This window comes from Mangifera indica, chromosome 6, assembly GCF_011075055.1.
Source record: "Mangifera indica cultivar Alphonso chromosome 6, CATAS_Mindica_2.1, whole genome shotgun sequence".
Taxonomy (NCBI): Eukaryota; Viridiplantae; Streptophyta; class Magnoliopsida; order Sapindales; family Anacardiaceae; genus Mangifera; species Mangifera indica.
Window position 1 is genome coordinate 7,433,286 of NC_058142.1, and position 15,849 is coordinate 7,449,134.

At 35.4% G+C, this 15,849-nt stretch overlaps 2 protein-coding genes and 1 pseudogene across 3 annotated transcripts; 1 reads left to right on the forward strand and 2 right to left on the reverse strand.

Annotated features, from left to right (window-relative positions):
• The first annotated feature begins 418 nt into the window (after positions 1-418).
• Positions 419-5,530, forward strand: LOC123218942 (protein PAF1 homolog). The gene is made up of 12 exons (XM_044640597.1): positions 419-1,993; positions 2,306-2,374; positions 2,789-2,896; positions 2,996-3,179; positions 3,267-3,343; positions 3,447-3,566; positions 3,871-3,976; positions 4,357-4,443; positions 4,550-4,618; positions 4,715-4,786; positions 4,875-5,018; positions 5,100-5,530. Exons 1-12 carry the CDS (start codon positions 1,074-1,076, stop codon positions 5,235-5,237), a joined length of 2,094 nt encoding a protein of 697 aa, XP_044496532.1. The 5' UTR covers positions 419-1,073; the 3' UTR covers positions 5,238-5,530.
• Positions 5,484-11,533, reverse strand: LOC123218996 (annotated as a pseudogene).
• A 199-nt stretch (positions 11,534-11,732) lies between these two features.
• On the reverse strand, positions 11,733-14,787 carry LOC123218640. 2 transcript variants are annotated; one of them, XM_044640151.1, is made up of 4 exons: positions 14,519-14,787; positions 13,353-13,463; positions 12,348-13,251; positions 11,733-12,166 (listed from the first exon to the last, which is right to left on the reverse strand). In XM_044640151.1, exons 1-4 carry the CDS (start codon positions 14,735-14,737, stop codon positions 11,910-11,912), a joined length of 1,491 nt encoding a protein of 496 aa, XP_044496086.1. In that variant the 5' UTR covers positions 14,738-14,787; the 3' UTR covers positions 11,733-11,909. The 2 variants fall into 2 exon arrangements, with proteins under 2 accessions (XP_044496086.1, XP_044496085.1); XM_044640150.1 differs by having other exon boundaries at positions 12,303-13,251.
• Between the last annotated feature and the right edge of the window lie 1,062 nt (positions 14,788-15,849).

The following is a 15,849-nucleotide window of genomic DNA, read 5'->3' on the forward strand; positions in this document are numbered from 1 at the left end:
ACAATGGTTTTTGTTTTTTGGTTAAGGGAGGAATTTGGTTCAAACTTATAACTGTTGTACTGAATAAGTCAAGATTTCACAAACGTGATAAATGTTTAAACCCAAAATTTTATTTTAAAATTTCTAATACTCTATTAATTTTACTTAACCTTTGGGATCGATACTGCACAAGTATTTTATTTTATTTAATTCTTAATTATTTTTATTTTCTTATTATGGTGATATATCCTCCATTCAGAACAAAAACAATTATTCATTCATACTCATACATTAAGAAAGCATAATTTCTTTTTTGTTATTCTAATTTATATTTTTTTTAAAATAATTTTTATTTGAATTAAAACAAATTAATTAATTGTAATAATTACTAGATTCTCACATATTATAAATTAAATTAAACGCAAATTACATATCGATATTCGTTAGTGATGAACAACGAAGAAAATGAATGGAAAACAAGTTAGCACAAACATATAACCCGAAATATCGCCGAATCTCGTTCCTGAGAACTGCGTTTCGGCCGATATTTCCCGATAAGCCAGAATCTAAACAAAAGCAGAAACAAAAAGTACCTGACCTGTAATATGAATGCAGAATTCACATCACATGTAGTATACTAACCATGTTTTTTCATTTTTTTTGGCTATTCAGTGTTGTTTAGAAAGAAAAATTTTGGGTAAGTTTTGCTTTTAATGGGTTTGTTGGTTTTGTCAATCAACAAGAACTTCAATTCGGTTACTTGATTTTGTTCTTTCCTTTGGGAAGCTTTTGAATTTTATTTGTGGGTTCGGTAAATTTTTTTATTTGTTTATTTTGAGCAGTGTGAGAGAATTTAGTACCTGGTGCGAATTCTGATTGGAATATTGAGAATTCAATCGAGAAGAGTTGAGAAAACCCAGAAGAATATTGAATCACATCGTTTCTCTCCGTTAGGGTTTTTTTTTTTTTCCTAGAATTAAGATTCGTTTAGGTTTCTGAGTGTTTTAATTCTGCTTTCGCTTGTTGAGGTTTCGATGTTGAAAAAATCCAAAATTTTTCAATCTTAATTGTCTGGATTTGAAATTTTGATTATTATGGCATCTTATAGAGCATTTCCACCCCCACCACAATCCTCGTTTCAGCCGCCTCCACCACTGCCGAACCAAAACCCCACGCAACCTCCACCTCCTCCACCACCACTGTCATCGCAACAACAACCACAAAGACCAATTCAGTTTAATCAGAACTGGGGTTATAATGCCCAAATGCCTTCCCAGCAGCAACAACAAAATTATCCTCCTTCAAGACCACCTCCACCACCACACCAACAATACCCTTATGCACAACCACCGCCGCCACCACCACCTGAGTCGTCGTACCCCCCTCCACCCCCACCTCCACCACAACAACAACAACCACAGCAGCCTCCAATGTATTATCCATCTAGCCAGTATACACAGAATTCTATGTATAATCTGCAACTACCAATGCAGCCATTGCAACCACCGCTTCCTCCTCCACCACCTTCCTCTCCTCCTCCTAGCTCATCCGCCCCACCACCACCCCCTCCTAGTTCTCCTCCACCACCACCTCCTCCAAAGGAGATTGATGGTGGAGGTTCTCAATTCAATGATCGTGATAAAACAGTGTCTAAGGAGGTTTCTAGGCATGCTTCTCGTGATAACAAGCATTTGAGGCAGCACAATCTTCCAGTGCCACCACAAATGGTTAAGAAGGTTAGTGGAGGTTCAGGGAGAGTGGAGACAGAGGAGGAGAGGAGGATAAGGAAGAAGAAGGAGTATGAGAAGCAGAGGCAAGAGGAGAAGCATAGGCAACAAATGAAGGAGTCTCAGAATGCAGTAATGCAGAAGGCTCAGATCATGGCTTCTGGGAAAGGAGGCCATGGGTCAATTGTAGGGTCAAGAATGGGGGATAGGAGGGCTGCTCCATTTTTAAGTGGTGAGAGGATTGAGAATAGGTTGAAAAAGCCCACAACATTCTTGTGCAAGTTGAAGTGAGTATCTTTACGTCTGGTATGGATTCTGCTGTTGTGTTATGTTTTGTTTTTGTGTATTTTTTGGAGCGTCAAATTTCACTGCACAAAAATATATATTATAATGGATTTATATTCTGAAAAACAAAACAATCTGCATTTGTTAGGCCCATAGCGTGGTGTGTAGTGCATGGGGCATTCTTTCCTGTTCAATGTTGTACTTGTTATTTGTTATGAAATTCACTATAATTCGTATTATGGAAGCTAGATTAGCAACGTGATATGTTGGGCAAGCATAAGACATGCTGTTTTAACCCCTGAACTTTTGTGTAGATTCCGTAATGAGCTTCCTGACCCAAGTGCACAGCCAAAGCTTATGGCTTTGAAGAAGGACAAAGATCGGTATGCAACATTTCTTAATTATCTTGACATGTTGATCCTGTTCATGTGTGTGTATGAAAGTGTAATTACAACTTTTGGGCGACTTCTACTTAAGTTACAGCAGTTACATTATTTGGTGCTCTGATTGACAAAGTGTTTATCTGACTGGAACATGTTTGGTGTTGAGGAATTTAATTGGACAATTAAAATTACTTTCAATATTTTTATGCTAACAGATCAATTTTCCAAGGGATATTTGAATGGTAGCATGCATCAAATGGACTATGTTAACGGAACATTTGAAACAGCCTTTGTCCTCTTTAAGTTGCAAAGATTGAGGGAAAAAGTTTAGCTGTCTGCATGCATCCAGAATTCATGTTCTGATTATATTGTGTAATAATGCCATGTTAATCTTCTTCTTATTCCATGTTGCAGATTTACAAGATACACAATTACATCTCTGGAGAAAAATTACAAGCCCCAGCTGTATGTTGAACCGGATCTTGGGATACCTCTTGACCTGCTTGACCTTAATGTTTACAAGTATTATTTCTTACCAGTTTAAACTTGTTTAAGAATCTCATAATTTTTTTAATCAAGGCCAACAGTCCTGATTGTTGTATTTTCTGCATGTTTAATTAGTCCTCCCAAGGGTGTCAGAATACCTCTTGCTCCAGAAGATGAAGAGTTGTTGCGTGATGATGATGTGGTTACCCCCGTAAAGAAAGATGGTATAAGGAAAAAAGAACGGCCAACTGATAAAGGTGTTTCTTGGCTGGTTAAGACTCAGTATATTTCTCCTCTTAGCATGGAATCAACAAGACAGGTACTTGATAAGAGAACTATTTATTTCATATTTTTTTGAAAAATACTGGTGAAAGCTTTGCTGTAACAAATACATTGATTTTTGCAGTCTTTGACTGAAAAACAAGCAAAAGAACTGAAAGAGAAGAAGGGAGGCCGTAACATTTTAGAAAACCTTAATGATAGGTTTGTTCTATCCAAACTTGTCTATTTGAACAAGTATAAGACCTTAAAAACATTATGAGGGAACTTTCCTTTTTTCAACTGAGAATGTTGAATATATTTGCAGGGACAGACAGATTAAGGACATTGAAGCATCATTTGAGGCATCAAAGCTGCGTCCCATTCATTCAACCAATAAAGATTTACATCCTGTTAAGATTTGGCCTCTGATACCTGATTCTGAGAGGTGTGAACAATTTTGTGCCTTCAATTTTTTTGGTTTTTTCTTTATAGCAATCATGTTCAAATAGTGATTAGTTTCTCCTTTTATTGGAAGGAAGATATAGAAACCAACTACTGGTGAATTCAAGATTTTCATAGCTTGTGTTGTTTTAAATACAAGGCTGAATGATCTGTTTTCATCAAGTGTTTTCATAAGTGGAATAATGCTCTAATTAACATAGTGTTTGTTGGATGGAAAAGTCATTGTAGATTATATCACATACCATATGTTTGTAATATCTTCGAGCCTTGTGATGCTATTTTGCCAGGTACGATGATCAATTTGTTGTGGCTTTATTTGATGGTGTTCCAACAGCAGATTCAGAAATCTACAGCAAGTTGGACAAGCCTGTCCGTGATGAGCATGAATCACGGGTCAGTTATATTTTAAATGGTTTTGTAGCATAGATGTATAACTGTGACGGTTTGGTAAAAATAACTCATGACAAAGCCTAGTCTTATTTATTTAAGGGTTAAGCTTGATCAACTTAATAATTTTGACTTATTTAAATTGTAATTTTCCAACACTAATTCATTAAAATCCAATGGTTTATGAGTTGCTAAGGTGGCAAAGAAAATAACAACCTCTAACCTCCTCATATCTATTGGATTGCAATGTATCCATTGTCAATAATTTGTGTCCCAGTTCAAGTCAAGATTTTAAGTTAAAACATTTCAATATTTACCTTTTTCTAGTCTCTCCTATATGGCTATGATACTATATTGATGGTCTCATTCCACTTGGTATATTGCAGGCTATTATGAAAAGTTATGTGGCAACAGGCTCTGATCCAGCTAACCCTGATAAATTTCTGGCATACATGGTCCCTTCCTTAGATGAGGTAGATATTGCTTGTGTAAATTTCCACACATTGTCTTGGAACAGTTCATAGAGTAATATACGTCCTGCTAGCATTCAATTTTAATTATTAGTCTTTCTAATGGCAGCTGTCAAAGGACATGTATGACGAGAATGAAGATGTCTTATTTTCTTGGGTTCGTGAATATCACTGGGATGTACGTTCATTGATTTTAAACATTCTGCCTAGCATATTTGCATTTTGTTCGTTTGTGAATTGAATATTTGCGCTCTCAATATCTTCTTTCCAACAGGTGCGGGGTGAAGATGCTGATTATCCAACATCATACCTTGTTTCCTTTGATGATGAAGAAGCTCGCTATGTGGTATACACTTGAATAGGATTTATGTTTCCATTGCACATGTTTTCTGATGGTAGGATCTGTGGTTCTTACTCTTGTCAAAATGATGCAGCCTCTCCCCACAAAACTTAATTTGAGAAAGAAGAGGGCCAGGGAGGGGAGATCTAATGAGGATGTTGAGCATTTTCCTGTACCTTCAAGACTGACTGTAAGGCGGCGACCAAGTGTCGCTGTGATAGAACTGAACGATGCTGGGGTACGGTGGAACTCTATATTTAAGTTAACCTTTCACATCAGATTTTGTTTTGGGATACATTTGACATATTGATGCTTTCAGGCTTATTCAGACTCAAGGGGAACCAGCTCTAAGATGGCAAGGTTAGATGCCGAAGATGGCCTGGAAAGATCACGAAAGCTCTCACAACATCAAGATCTCTATCACTCTAGTGGAGCAGAAGATGACTTGTCTGATTGAGGGTGATCGCTGCTGAGGTATCTTGGAGTAATCAGGGTCTAGTTTTATTTCTTTAGATTTAGAGAGATTAACCAGATTCCTAGACCAGCTGCAAGATATATCTGTGAGTGTTCCTTTCTTCCAAATAGGATACATTTTCTGGATTATACACAAGGCACAAAAATAAGTGTCACTTCAATGAACATAACAGAAATCTTGGTATGGGTTCAGTGTGAGAATGTTCATTTTTTGAAACAGACTAGTATATGTAACAATGAATATAAGCTTGTTCTATGTTCAGTTTTTCACTGTAACTTTTAATTGTTAAATACACAAGCATTTCCATTTTCTAGAGAAATTTAAGAACACTTCGCATATTTGCAACTACGCTAGATCAAATATTTTATGAACATTACTAAAAAAAATTAAAATAAATTTGATTAATCCATATTAAAAACAATCTTCTCCATACTCATTCAGTCTCTCTTAAATCTTCAGAAATGAAGACTTCTTGATGCTAGTAGTGCCCTGTTTGATGATCACCAAAAATAATGGCACTGAGTGACTATAAATTACTTTGAATAGCATCTCTGCATTAGAACCAGTGGATTAAAACTTAAGTAGTCACCATGCTTGCCAGCATCTTACAGCTTCCTGACGAACAGCTCACTTTGGGTCATCTAGGGCCTTTGATATCACTTGTAATACCTAATAAATAAATTTTAAAAGCAAAAATCACTTGAGGAGACAAATGGAATGGTGATTTTCTAGATTAGTAAGTCAGGACTCAGATTTGAGGGCACTGCAATTAGAAAAAGCAACAACAGGACAACAGCATAACATAAAATATTTCTGTAGCAATGCAGATAAAAATGTTCTGCTCTTTACTAACCTGTACTCTCATGGAATAAATCCGTGCTTGAGGCAGTTTAGACATAGCAACAAGACACTGAATTGCCGTCTGTTAAACAAGCTGAAAATTTTGACAAGGTCACAGAGCTATTTCATATGCAATAACACACTTACAGAACAAGTGTACAAAAAGTTAAGTTCGCTTTCAGAGAATCTGTTACCATCATATGGGGGCAGGTAATAAGTTCGATAAGATGATTAATGAAGATATGAGTACACTCTGAGACTGCTTCTTGTCCTGCAGTCATAAGTACATAAATTAAATACTTCGGTAAAGGGCCACCATACCACAAGCCGGTGATGAAGGATGAGAGTTTTTTTAATCCAGTAACAAATATGCATACAAGCAGCCTTACCATTTTTTTCCATCAATATCCCAGAGATGACCAGCAGGAGACTGTACAGAATATCTTCATCCAAAATATCACTACTTAACACAGATAACCCCTCCATCAGTATTGGAATCACATGCAAAATTAAAGTATTATATTTTGATCAAAATTAGAAATTCCTATCTGATATGATCCAAAATACATGAATGGCCAGAAATATAAAACCGCTCATTCTAGGTTATTCAACACTAACCTTCTTGGCTTTATTCAAGATAACAACTAAGGGGGTATCTGAAATAATGTATGCACAGACCCGGCACAGCATTGATCTGAAATCAATTAGTAGCTTCACTATGTGATTGCATAGTTCGGATCAGTTTTTATACCATTCCTCACAACATGGAGAATAAATATTTCTTCAACATGGAAAATCTGGTAATTCAATTGTACATGGCGCACATAAGTAACTTCTGACCAATAATCTAGACCAATTTATAAGGATTTGCACTGTAACAAAGTTTAAAAAGTTCAGAGCAGACACTCATTATGCGAAGAAATTAGTAATCTTTCAGGACAAAATTCTCTTGGCCTTATTTTCAGATTTCACAAATGCTTAGATTTAGGCTGTGATTCTGTTTTTCTTTGATATACATATTAGGCTCTTTCTAGTAGGTTCAACAGTAACAATAATTAGCACAGTTAAAAGAAAAGGTGTTAACAGTCCCAATATTGTGCTTGAATCTTATAGATTAGTGGCATTTCAGCCAGCATTTGTATCATGCTATGATGTAGAACAAGGCCCCATCAAACCTATGACAGACAAACTGACTGGATCAGCCAAATGAACCTGAAACTATGCTTATTGCAGGCTCTTAGTTGAATTTGTTGAGAAAGAATTATCAGCAATCAATCAGATTCAGCTTCAACTATATATTTATCGGTATATATCATTCAAGCAGCAATACATATGCACAAAATGACTGATATGCACAGGTATAAGAACAATCATTCAACCAAAAGCAAGACATATTCTAATCAGTGACAAAGATATTAAAAAATTTGTACATACCTTGAGAATGATGACTCAGATTTCACAATCAAAGATTGTAGAATTGGCATTATGGTTCAATAAAAACGCTGCTTATAAAGTGGCCATATTGTTGCATGGAATTTTTGGCATAAACAATCATCAGAATCACTCATATGAATTTGAAATGCATCTGCAGCACATTTCATCACAGATAGATGCAGAACCACCTCAAAGCTGTCATTGGAGGATCCTGCTCCACTGGCAAAGAACCTTTCTTTTCATTTGACAATAAGCACTCAAAAAGAATCATAGTTATGTCTTTAACTTCTCCATGACCTCGCATAAGCAAACCTTTTCCAATCCATGCTAGCCCAGTAATTGCATCAATTTGAAGAGATTTACTTTTTACTATGCCACAGCATATACTATTAAGACCCATCTCACTGCCATTATTCATCGTACCATCCATCCTTGAAGGAGTATTATCATTGAAACTACATAAACTTGTGTTTAAAATTATATCCATCGCTTCTTCCAAAGTATATGCACTATATACATCTGTTCCATCAGCATTCAGACCAAATTTGTTAACCATGGAACCCAATGCTTGAGCTGCTGGAACATTACCCTTTAGAATGGTTGTCATAAATAGATATAATACCAGCCTCACATTTGGAATGTGCGATTGAGGACGAAGTGCTATAATTACCGATGCAAATAGTGAATAAATCCATTCATCTCTACTGGAACCAATGTCTGTCTCCTAAGTAAGCTGTAATCCTCTCAGTTGGATTGGAATGGCAGCCACTGGGTCCTTAAATGGGAAAGACGTGCTTGATGAGAGTACACTGTAAGCTCTTTGAATTATCATGCTCTGGGTCTCTACTGAACAAATTGCAACAGCCAGCTTCATCGCCTTAATTGCTGCATCAAGAAGCCCCTGCAGTACAATGAATAGATTAGTGGCACATAATCCATAACGGCAGAAAGGTTCTGTGAAAATAGATTCAATGAGACTTACTTTGTTATGAGTCAAACACTGAAAGCTGCACAATTTTCAAGTAGGCCCCAAATATTTAGAGCAAATGTTAGCAAGACTTCCTCAAAGCCTCCAGTTTCATGGATCCTGAGATTAGTCTAACACTGCTTTATATTGTTGGACGAAATCATGTCAGATGGCTGAAAAATGAAAGGAGGAGTATGGAAACATGATTTAAAACTTGTTTTTCTCATAAAAAAAAATTACCAAAAACATAGATGACTATCATCATCCATATAGTAAAGGCTCATGTCATTTATAAGATTATCAACATATCAACTAGTTTCTAAAATGACCACAAAGAGCACAAATCGGTGATGCGGAGTGGTCAAGTTGGCCCATGATAATTTTGACAGAGACACAGACAAGCATGCACATCCATACAGATACGAAGTGTCCAATCTACATTTTAAAAAAGATAATATACACCAAGATTCTGTGATGCCATCCATACACTACATAAGTTTAGTATTCACAAAAAAATTAAAACAAGATAGCTACAATACAGTCAGAACCATGTGAGCTGTGATTAACATGAAGCTTGGGATCACATCTTCCTAACATCTTAAGGTAATAATGCTTTTGGAAACTCATTGCACATATAGTGAGAAGTTGGAAAATATAGCCCGGCATAAGCAGCATAAACCAATATCATTGTTGAACTCATTACATAACCGGCAATAATGGAGATACCTACCAAAATTGTGGAAAATATCAAAATTACAGATCAGGATGTTACCATATTTCATTTCCTATGACGGTTTTATTTACATTAGTGATTAGCATTGATTGTCCGAGAGTCTTCAAGAATTAATTTCCATGTATTAGGATTTAATTTCTTGATTTTGAGTCTAATATAACTTATTTCCATGAAATTCTGTAAAATATATATATATATATATATATACAATAATAAAATCCCAGATTACTTAAAAAGTCTAGATGATATACAAAGTTGCAAGTTCAATTAAGAAATTGATAAATATTTTCCATCATTGTAATGCAATGTTGATCTAGCTACTATAGACAATATGTTGCTGACAAAATAAGATAGCTTCCATCTTGAAGTTAAAGGCACTCATAAATTCTTAGAGTTGAATATTTACTTCATTTTCTAGACCTAAATACAATTTCTGTAGCACAAGTGCTGCTTTATGGGAAACAGCATCAGATACTTTTCCTTTATTTTCATTAGTTTACAGTATTATAACTGATAAACTAATACTATTCACTGTAAAGTATAAGATGAGGGAAAGTAAGACCAAGATTAATACCAGTGAAGCAACAGCATTGGGAAAACATTGTAATAATGCTTCCGAAAGTTCAAAGCAAAGCTGCAAGCATGTTCATTCAAAATGTGAAGACACAATAAAAACTTCAATGAGAACTGCAACAGTAGGCTCCAACAGAATTACTTAGGGTACACAGTTATGGTATGTAAACTGTCTTACCTTCCTGTCATGCTGTGCTAAAGACTGCACCTGTAGGTTTAGTATAAAAGACTGGCCACTGCTTTTGCATCATTTGCAGTAACCACACCACCACTTTTCCTCCTCACTAGTGCCAAACAACCAACAAGTGCACCACATACGGCTTTCCCATCTGCCTGTTCCAAGTATCATATCATCTATCCACTTTTTAAATTACCATGTATATAAACTGATAATAATCAACCTTAGATAAACAAAACGTATAAAATACTAATATTATAAAATGAAAGCATGTAGACCCATGCAAATCAAAGTTAGTAATGTTTGTAAAATAAATACAAGAATAGAAATTCATTTATCCTTGTAAAAGATAAAATTGAAAAAGAGAATGCTAAACTCACCAGTCTATCTGAGAAGAATTCTATCAGGTCATGTACAGTATCATCATCCAATGGTTTTGACACAAAATTTGAAAGGACTTCTCCAAGTAGAAGGATGCCTGAAAAAAGAATTGCATATTCCACAATTTATTCTCAAATTGTTTGGTAGTTCTTGAAAGAAATAACAAACAAAATACAAATAAGCACTAAAGGAATTAAAATTTAGCATCGCTAATCAAAACATTTCTTGGTTGAAAAATTTTGGATGATCTTTTCCTCCTTTTCATAGTCAAAATCGTCAAAGGGACATGATGGTGATCTACTAATCTAATTCAAATACAATCTAGACAACTTAATCATGGTCAACATTTAAAAGTTTACCCCGTGCACCAGTGACACCATCATGGGTAGTCAAGTACAAATCCATCTCTCTAAGCTGCATATTTTTAAAAGTCAGTAAAGTGAAAGACAAAGACCAAGAAACTAAATACACAAAGAAAATTTAAAAAAAAAAAAAAGAGGGAACTCAGCATAAACGAAATGACTGTACGTGAACCATACCAGTTTCTCTATAGTCAACACATTATTCTTCAACAAAGAAACAATTGCACCCAAACTTGCAGCCTGTAATTAACACTCAGTTCAGTTATACACTAGAATTCATCAGAGATATACGGATGCACATGTGTGATTACATAAATGTTAAAAAATTGCATAAACATGAAACACACTGATTAACAAATTAATACATAATATTTCATACAGATGTACAGAAAATTAAAGTTATAATTAAAAAAATTCAAATTTAAGTTCTGTTTTTCTACACAGAGACAGAAATTATTAACTCACAAATTAAACCCAAAAAAGAATAAAATAAAACTCAATTTGCTACAAATATTACTTGAAGTTATGTGTTCTAGGTTCAAGTTTTAATTTATTTTATATAATCTTTCAAGACGATTTCATTTTATGATAAAATCCAAATTTCACAAAGATTAGAAATTGAAAAAGCAATAAATAACAGCAAGAGTTGTCGGTTAAGAACCTGGTGAGGGCGCGAACTAGACGAGCTAACGAATGACTCAATGTGCTGACTCAACTGACTCGGTTGTGCCATTGGATTTGGGGATATAGTGTGAGTTAATGTTTTAGAAGGTGAGTGAGAATGTTTTGTGAGCTCTGAAGAGAACCAAGTTAAACGTTTAAGAGAGTGGAAATGGTGAAAGAGAAGAATATTTTTAATTATAAACTAACCCCAATTGTTCAGTTATTACTTAAATGGCACAAAATGTTTGCGTGTCTCTCCTTCTCTGTCTCTAAGGCTTGATTAAAAATTTTTAGTTATATGGTAACTAGTAAGAGTGCTGATATAGAGAAGCAGGAACCTCTCAGGTTTAAACTTTGAAGGAAATTTGATTTTTGAAATCCTAAAATTAAATGTATTTGTAAGGTGGTACATCTGTGGTAACACTTCAAAAGACAATTTTTGCAAAGCCGGCCACTTGACACTTCAAAACATACAACAGAACTCCACCGTTTACAAAATTATATATATATGCATCGGTAATTGTTATCTGAGACTGTTGATGACTGAACTTTCTTCATCACAAGAGGCCTCTTCCAGCATGTCAAGAAATCCTTTCCTAGCTGTCCTTTGAAATGCAGAGGCATTGTAACGAATCCCAAAACTTGATGCCGCCTCAAACCTCGTCCACAACTCTTTCTTTAGAGTGCTCTCCCCCAGACGCTTGCCGGTTCTCATCGTGCTTTCTGGTTCAATCCAAAGGGGAGTGCTTTCGACTATTGCTGCATTGCCTCGAATCATTTCTGCAATAGTGCAAAACATTTTAATTAAATCAAGTTCAGTATAAACGCTTGCCAGCATCACAACTGCAGTTTCCAAAACCAACGCATTTATATCATAAAGAACAAGCATAAAGAAACCATAAAACAAAAATAATACCCTGGTGGGACAATTTCTTGGTTTGCTGAGAAGTTTTTCCAATACCTTTTACTTTTGATGCCGAGAGATGTCTTTGCGGATTTAAATCGCAAGTCATTCTCATGGTGTGATCATCAGCAACATTTTTCAAAGATTTTTCATCAGGTGGCTCCAACAAAACACAACTTTTAGGAGGGGAGAATGACCAATCTGGTGATGTTTCCAACTCTTTCTTCTGAATTACTGATTTATGAGCCTGTTGTATTCCTAGTAGTTCTGGATACTTAAATGCCAGGTCCTCAGAAGCTTCGCTACCCGAGGATTCAGAAGATTGTGAGGCTTGGCTATTATATATTCCAACTGGAAATGGGGTGGACTTACGTACTTTGTTACAGGGTCGATGAGTTGACTCAGAAATGGGCTCAAGCAACACACAAGATTTAGGAGGGGACATTTTTAAACATGGAGTCATCATAAGCACAGAATGTTCTCTTTTAGAAACCATTGGTGAAGCAACAAATGCGGACTCTAGAGTGTTTGCCTTTCCAACCAACATCGAATCTGAAGGCTTCCTTGGAGTTGGTTTTATTGGCATTCCTTCAAGTAAATCATCGTTTGCACCTCCCGATATAGTTGAAAATGGTGGTAACTCAATAATATGATTGCAAGTAATCCTTTCAAATAGTGAGTTGGAAGTGTCCTGATCCTGATGTTTGGATGACAAAGTTTTTGAAATAGGAAGAGGTGTGAGCAGAAACAGTTGTCTATTTCTTTCAATAGTGCAATTGACTCTCCATGACACAAGGGGAGACGGAGAGATTAAAGTATCCTCCTTGTCTTCTGGACTCTCAAATTCACAAGTTTCATCTTCATCGGCAGCAGAAGTAGTCTCACTTGCTAAAGTCTGTACCATCCGATTCTCAGACTCGACAGAACTGGAGAAAGCCTTCTGAAATCTGGGAACCCATGGCTGTAATAAAATGTTATTTCAAATCAGTTTAGCAACAGAATATATGGAACAAAAACATATTGATCCACCCACCCACAAGGCTGGGAAATTTAGGAAGTAACCTTCAAAGCAGAACTCATATCAAACAGGACTTGCGTGAAAGTTTCAATTTCGTTTTTCCCCTCTTTGCTAATTGTCTTAACTTTAAATGCTTGCACAACCAATTCATCAATCTGCAATTCAATACATTAAATTAATCATTGATTCTTAGAACAGCTCAAGGAACATACTAACAGTAAACCATGTATATTTCAGAACAAAGAAGAAAGAAAATGCACGTTCATTGGATATTATAAAAACATAAACCCAAAGTTTAAGCATTGCAATAAAAGGAACTCCAAATAATATTTCAATTACAAAACAATTAATCAGTGTCTTGGCACAAATGCGCTCAATCTCAAAATTTAAACACTTCCTAAACCAAAAGGTTACCATAAGAAGTGTGACTGAGTGAACATGGATTAATGCCAAGAGGATCCTTACTACTCAGGTTACCGACCAAAAGCATAAGGATAGGTAGGATTTTAAAACTCAATTTTCAATTTAGGGGGATAAAATCCTCCAGCAATAGTAGCCTTGACTAGTAGCTACAATATTGGGAGGGTTTTACCTATGCAAAGCAAACACAAATGTGTGACCTAGAGGTGAATGCTTCATCAATTTTCTAATATTACATATACTACTTCAGTCCTTTGATATGGATGTAGGCATAGACTAAAAACGTAGCAAGACAATGCCACTGTTTTAATGGTATTGCTACTAAAACCATAACAACTATACAATCATACACTTAAAGCAGAGAGTTTCAAGTACTTTGATTCGGATGCATAACATAACATCCACGTCAACCTAAATCGGTTTGCTGCCTTTTCATGTAAATGTGTTTGCACAGCAAGTTGAACTTTCAAGCCACAAATGAACTTTACATGCTGAATCATGCCAATGCAAAATAAAAATTCTGTCATCTTCACCATTTAACCCTTTCTATGATCTATCCTTATATGATCATATAAATAAAGCTGGCACAATCTGTTCACATATAGCTGAAAACACCTGTGTGCGAACACAACACAAAGCCTAAGCATTTTCCCGTAAGATCGGACTAAATTCTAAACCTACAACTATACTCTAAACCTAGATTCAATTCGATTAAGTAACTCATATCAACCGTACCACTCAAAATATGGAATAAACTATAAGTAATGATTATTAAGGTCCGTTATTAAACCTGTTGAAGAAGAGTCGAGAGATCGGACTGAACAAGCAAGAGGCGGTCGAGTGCATTGTCGTCTGACGCTTCTTCGATTCGCTTATAGTCGTCCGTTTTCTTCTTCGCGTTCACAAAATTCGAGAACCTTCCGGCTCCATCGTTGTTCTTGTTGAATTTGTTCGATAAATCTCGCAGTGGTTTTCGGACTGATTTCGGTTTCGTTTCGTTTCTCGGCATCTTAGTCTCTCTGTGTACCGGTAACGGAATCTGTCAACGTACTTGCGTTTAAGTTTCAATTTTGAATTTTTGTTAAATAAGCTACCGAGGCGGGATTTTTTATTTTTTAAATTGAATTTTCTAGAAGAACATGGGGTTTGGTTGTCCGGGTTGTAAATGGTGACCCGGCCCAAGTCCAACTACACAGCTAATGAGAAGAGGGAAATTTGCGTAAATTTGATAGTTTTAGGGTGATTAATAAATTAATCACTTGTAAAGCAATGGATAAAAAATTACCAATAACTCAGGGTTATATGGGTAGCCATGTAACCACCACAATATAGCCGGACGATGGTACCACCATACGAAGTGAAATTTCACTCTATAGATTTCAAAAAGCCCATCTCAAACTTCTCTGTTTTTTGTGTTTTTGTCATCATTTTATAATTGTTTGAAGTGTTTATCACTCTTAAACATGAGATAAAAGGTTAGTTTTACAGTTTTTTGTCTTTGTTATACAAATTTTGTTATTACTATCTTTCTTGGCATGTTTAGTTGTAATAAAGTTTCTGTTTTAGAGTTTCAAAATTAAATAAAACTGGTAAAATATTAAAACTTTCAAAGAGAAAATACAGATTCAAACTTATGTCACACTTGTGTAATCTTAATTTATTTTTATGTGGTGCAGTAACAATGATTATGGATTCAGTTACTATACTTCAGATTTATTTATCCAATTAATATAAGTGAGGTTTCTAATAATCAAAAAAATTCTTCTTTTAGGGTTTATCTTATTTTGTTATTATTGTGTCGATGACTAATATATTCTATGAATGGTAACGAGGAGTGTAGAATCATATTAACACAAGATTAAACTGATTTTAAGACTAACAAGACAACATTGTCAAAAATAACTAAAGTGTAGCATGAAACTAGGGTGACTTATATGATTTATGCATGATGTTGGATTTGTTGTAATTTTATATTGCATGTAACATGCGGTTTATTGAAATATGATTATGGATAATAAGGGTAAGTGAAAATTTAACCCATGCTGCTTGTAATTTTAGTACATGCAATGAGGGGGTTCAGCGCAATGTAATTACGCATAGTGGGGGCATTTGAAGTTCTAT

Excerpts from the sequence above, each read along its gene's own strand:
- LOC123218942 (XM_044640597.1), top strand. The coding sequence starts at position 1,074 with ATGGCATCTTATAGAGCATTTCCACCCCCACCACAATCCTCGTTTCAG. Across the intron at positions 3,567-3,870 it reads CTGATACCTGATTCTGAGAG|GTACGATGATCAATTTGTTG; the intron begins GTGTGAACAATT and ends CTATTTTGCCAG. Across the intron at positions 4,787-4,874 it reads ATGAAGAAGCTCGCTATGTG|CCTCTCCCCACAAAACTTAA; the intron begins GTATACACTTGA and ends AAAATGATGCAG.
- LOC123218640 (XM_044640150.1), bottom strand. The coding sequence starts at position 14,737 with ATGCCGAGAAACGAAACGAAACCGAAATCAGTCCGAAAACCACTGCGA. Across the intron at positions 13,464-14,518 it reads TCTCGACTCTTCTTCAACAG|ATTGATGAATTGGTTGTGCA; the intron begins GTTTAATAACGG and ends ATTGAATTGCAG. Across the intron at positions 12,167-12,302 it reads CAAGAAATTGTCCCACCAGG|AAATGATTCGAGGCAATGCA; the intron begins GTATTATTTTTG and ends GCACTATTGCAG.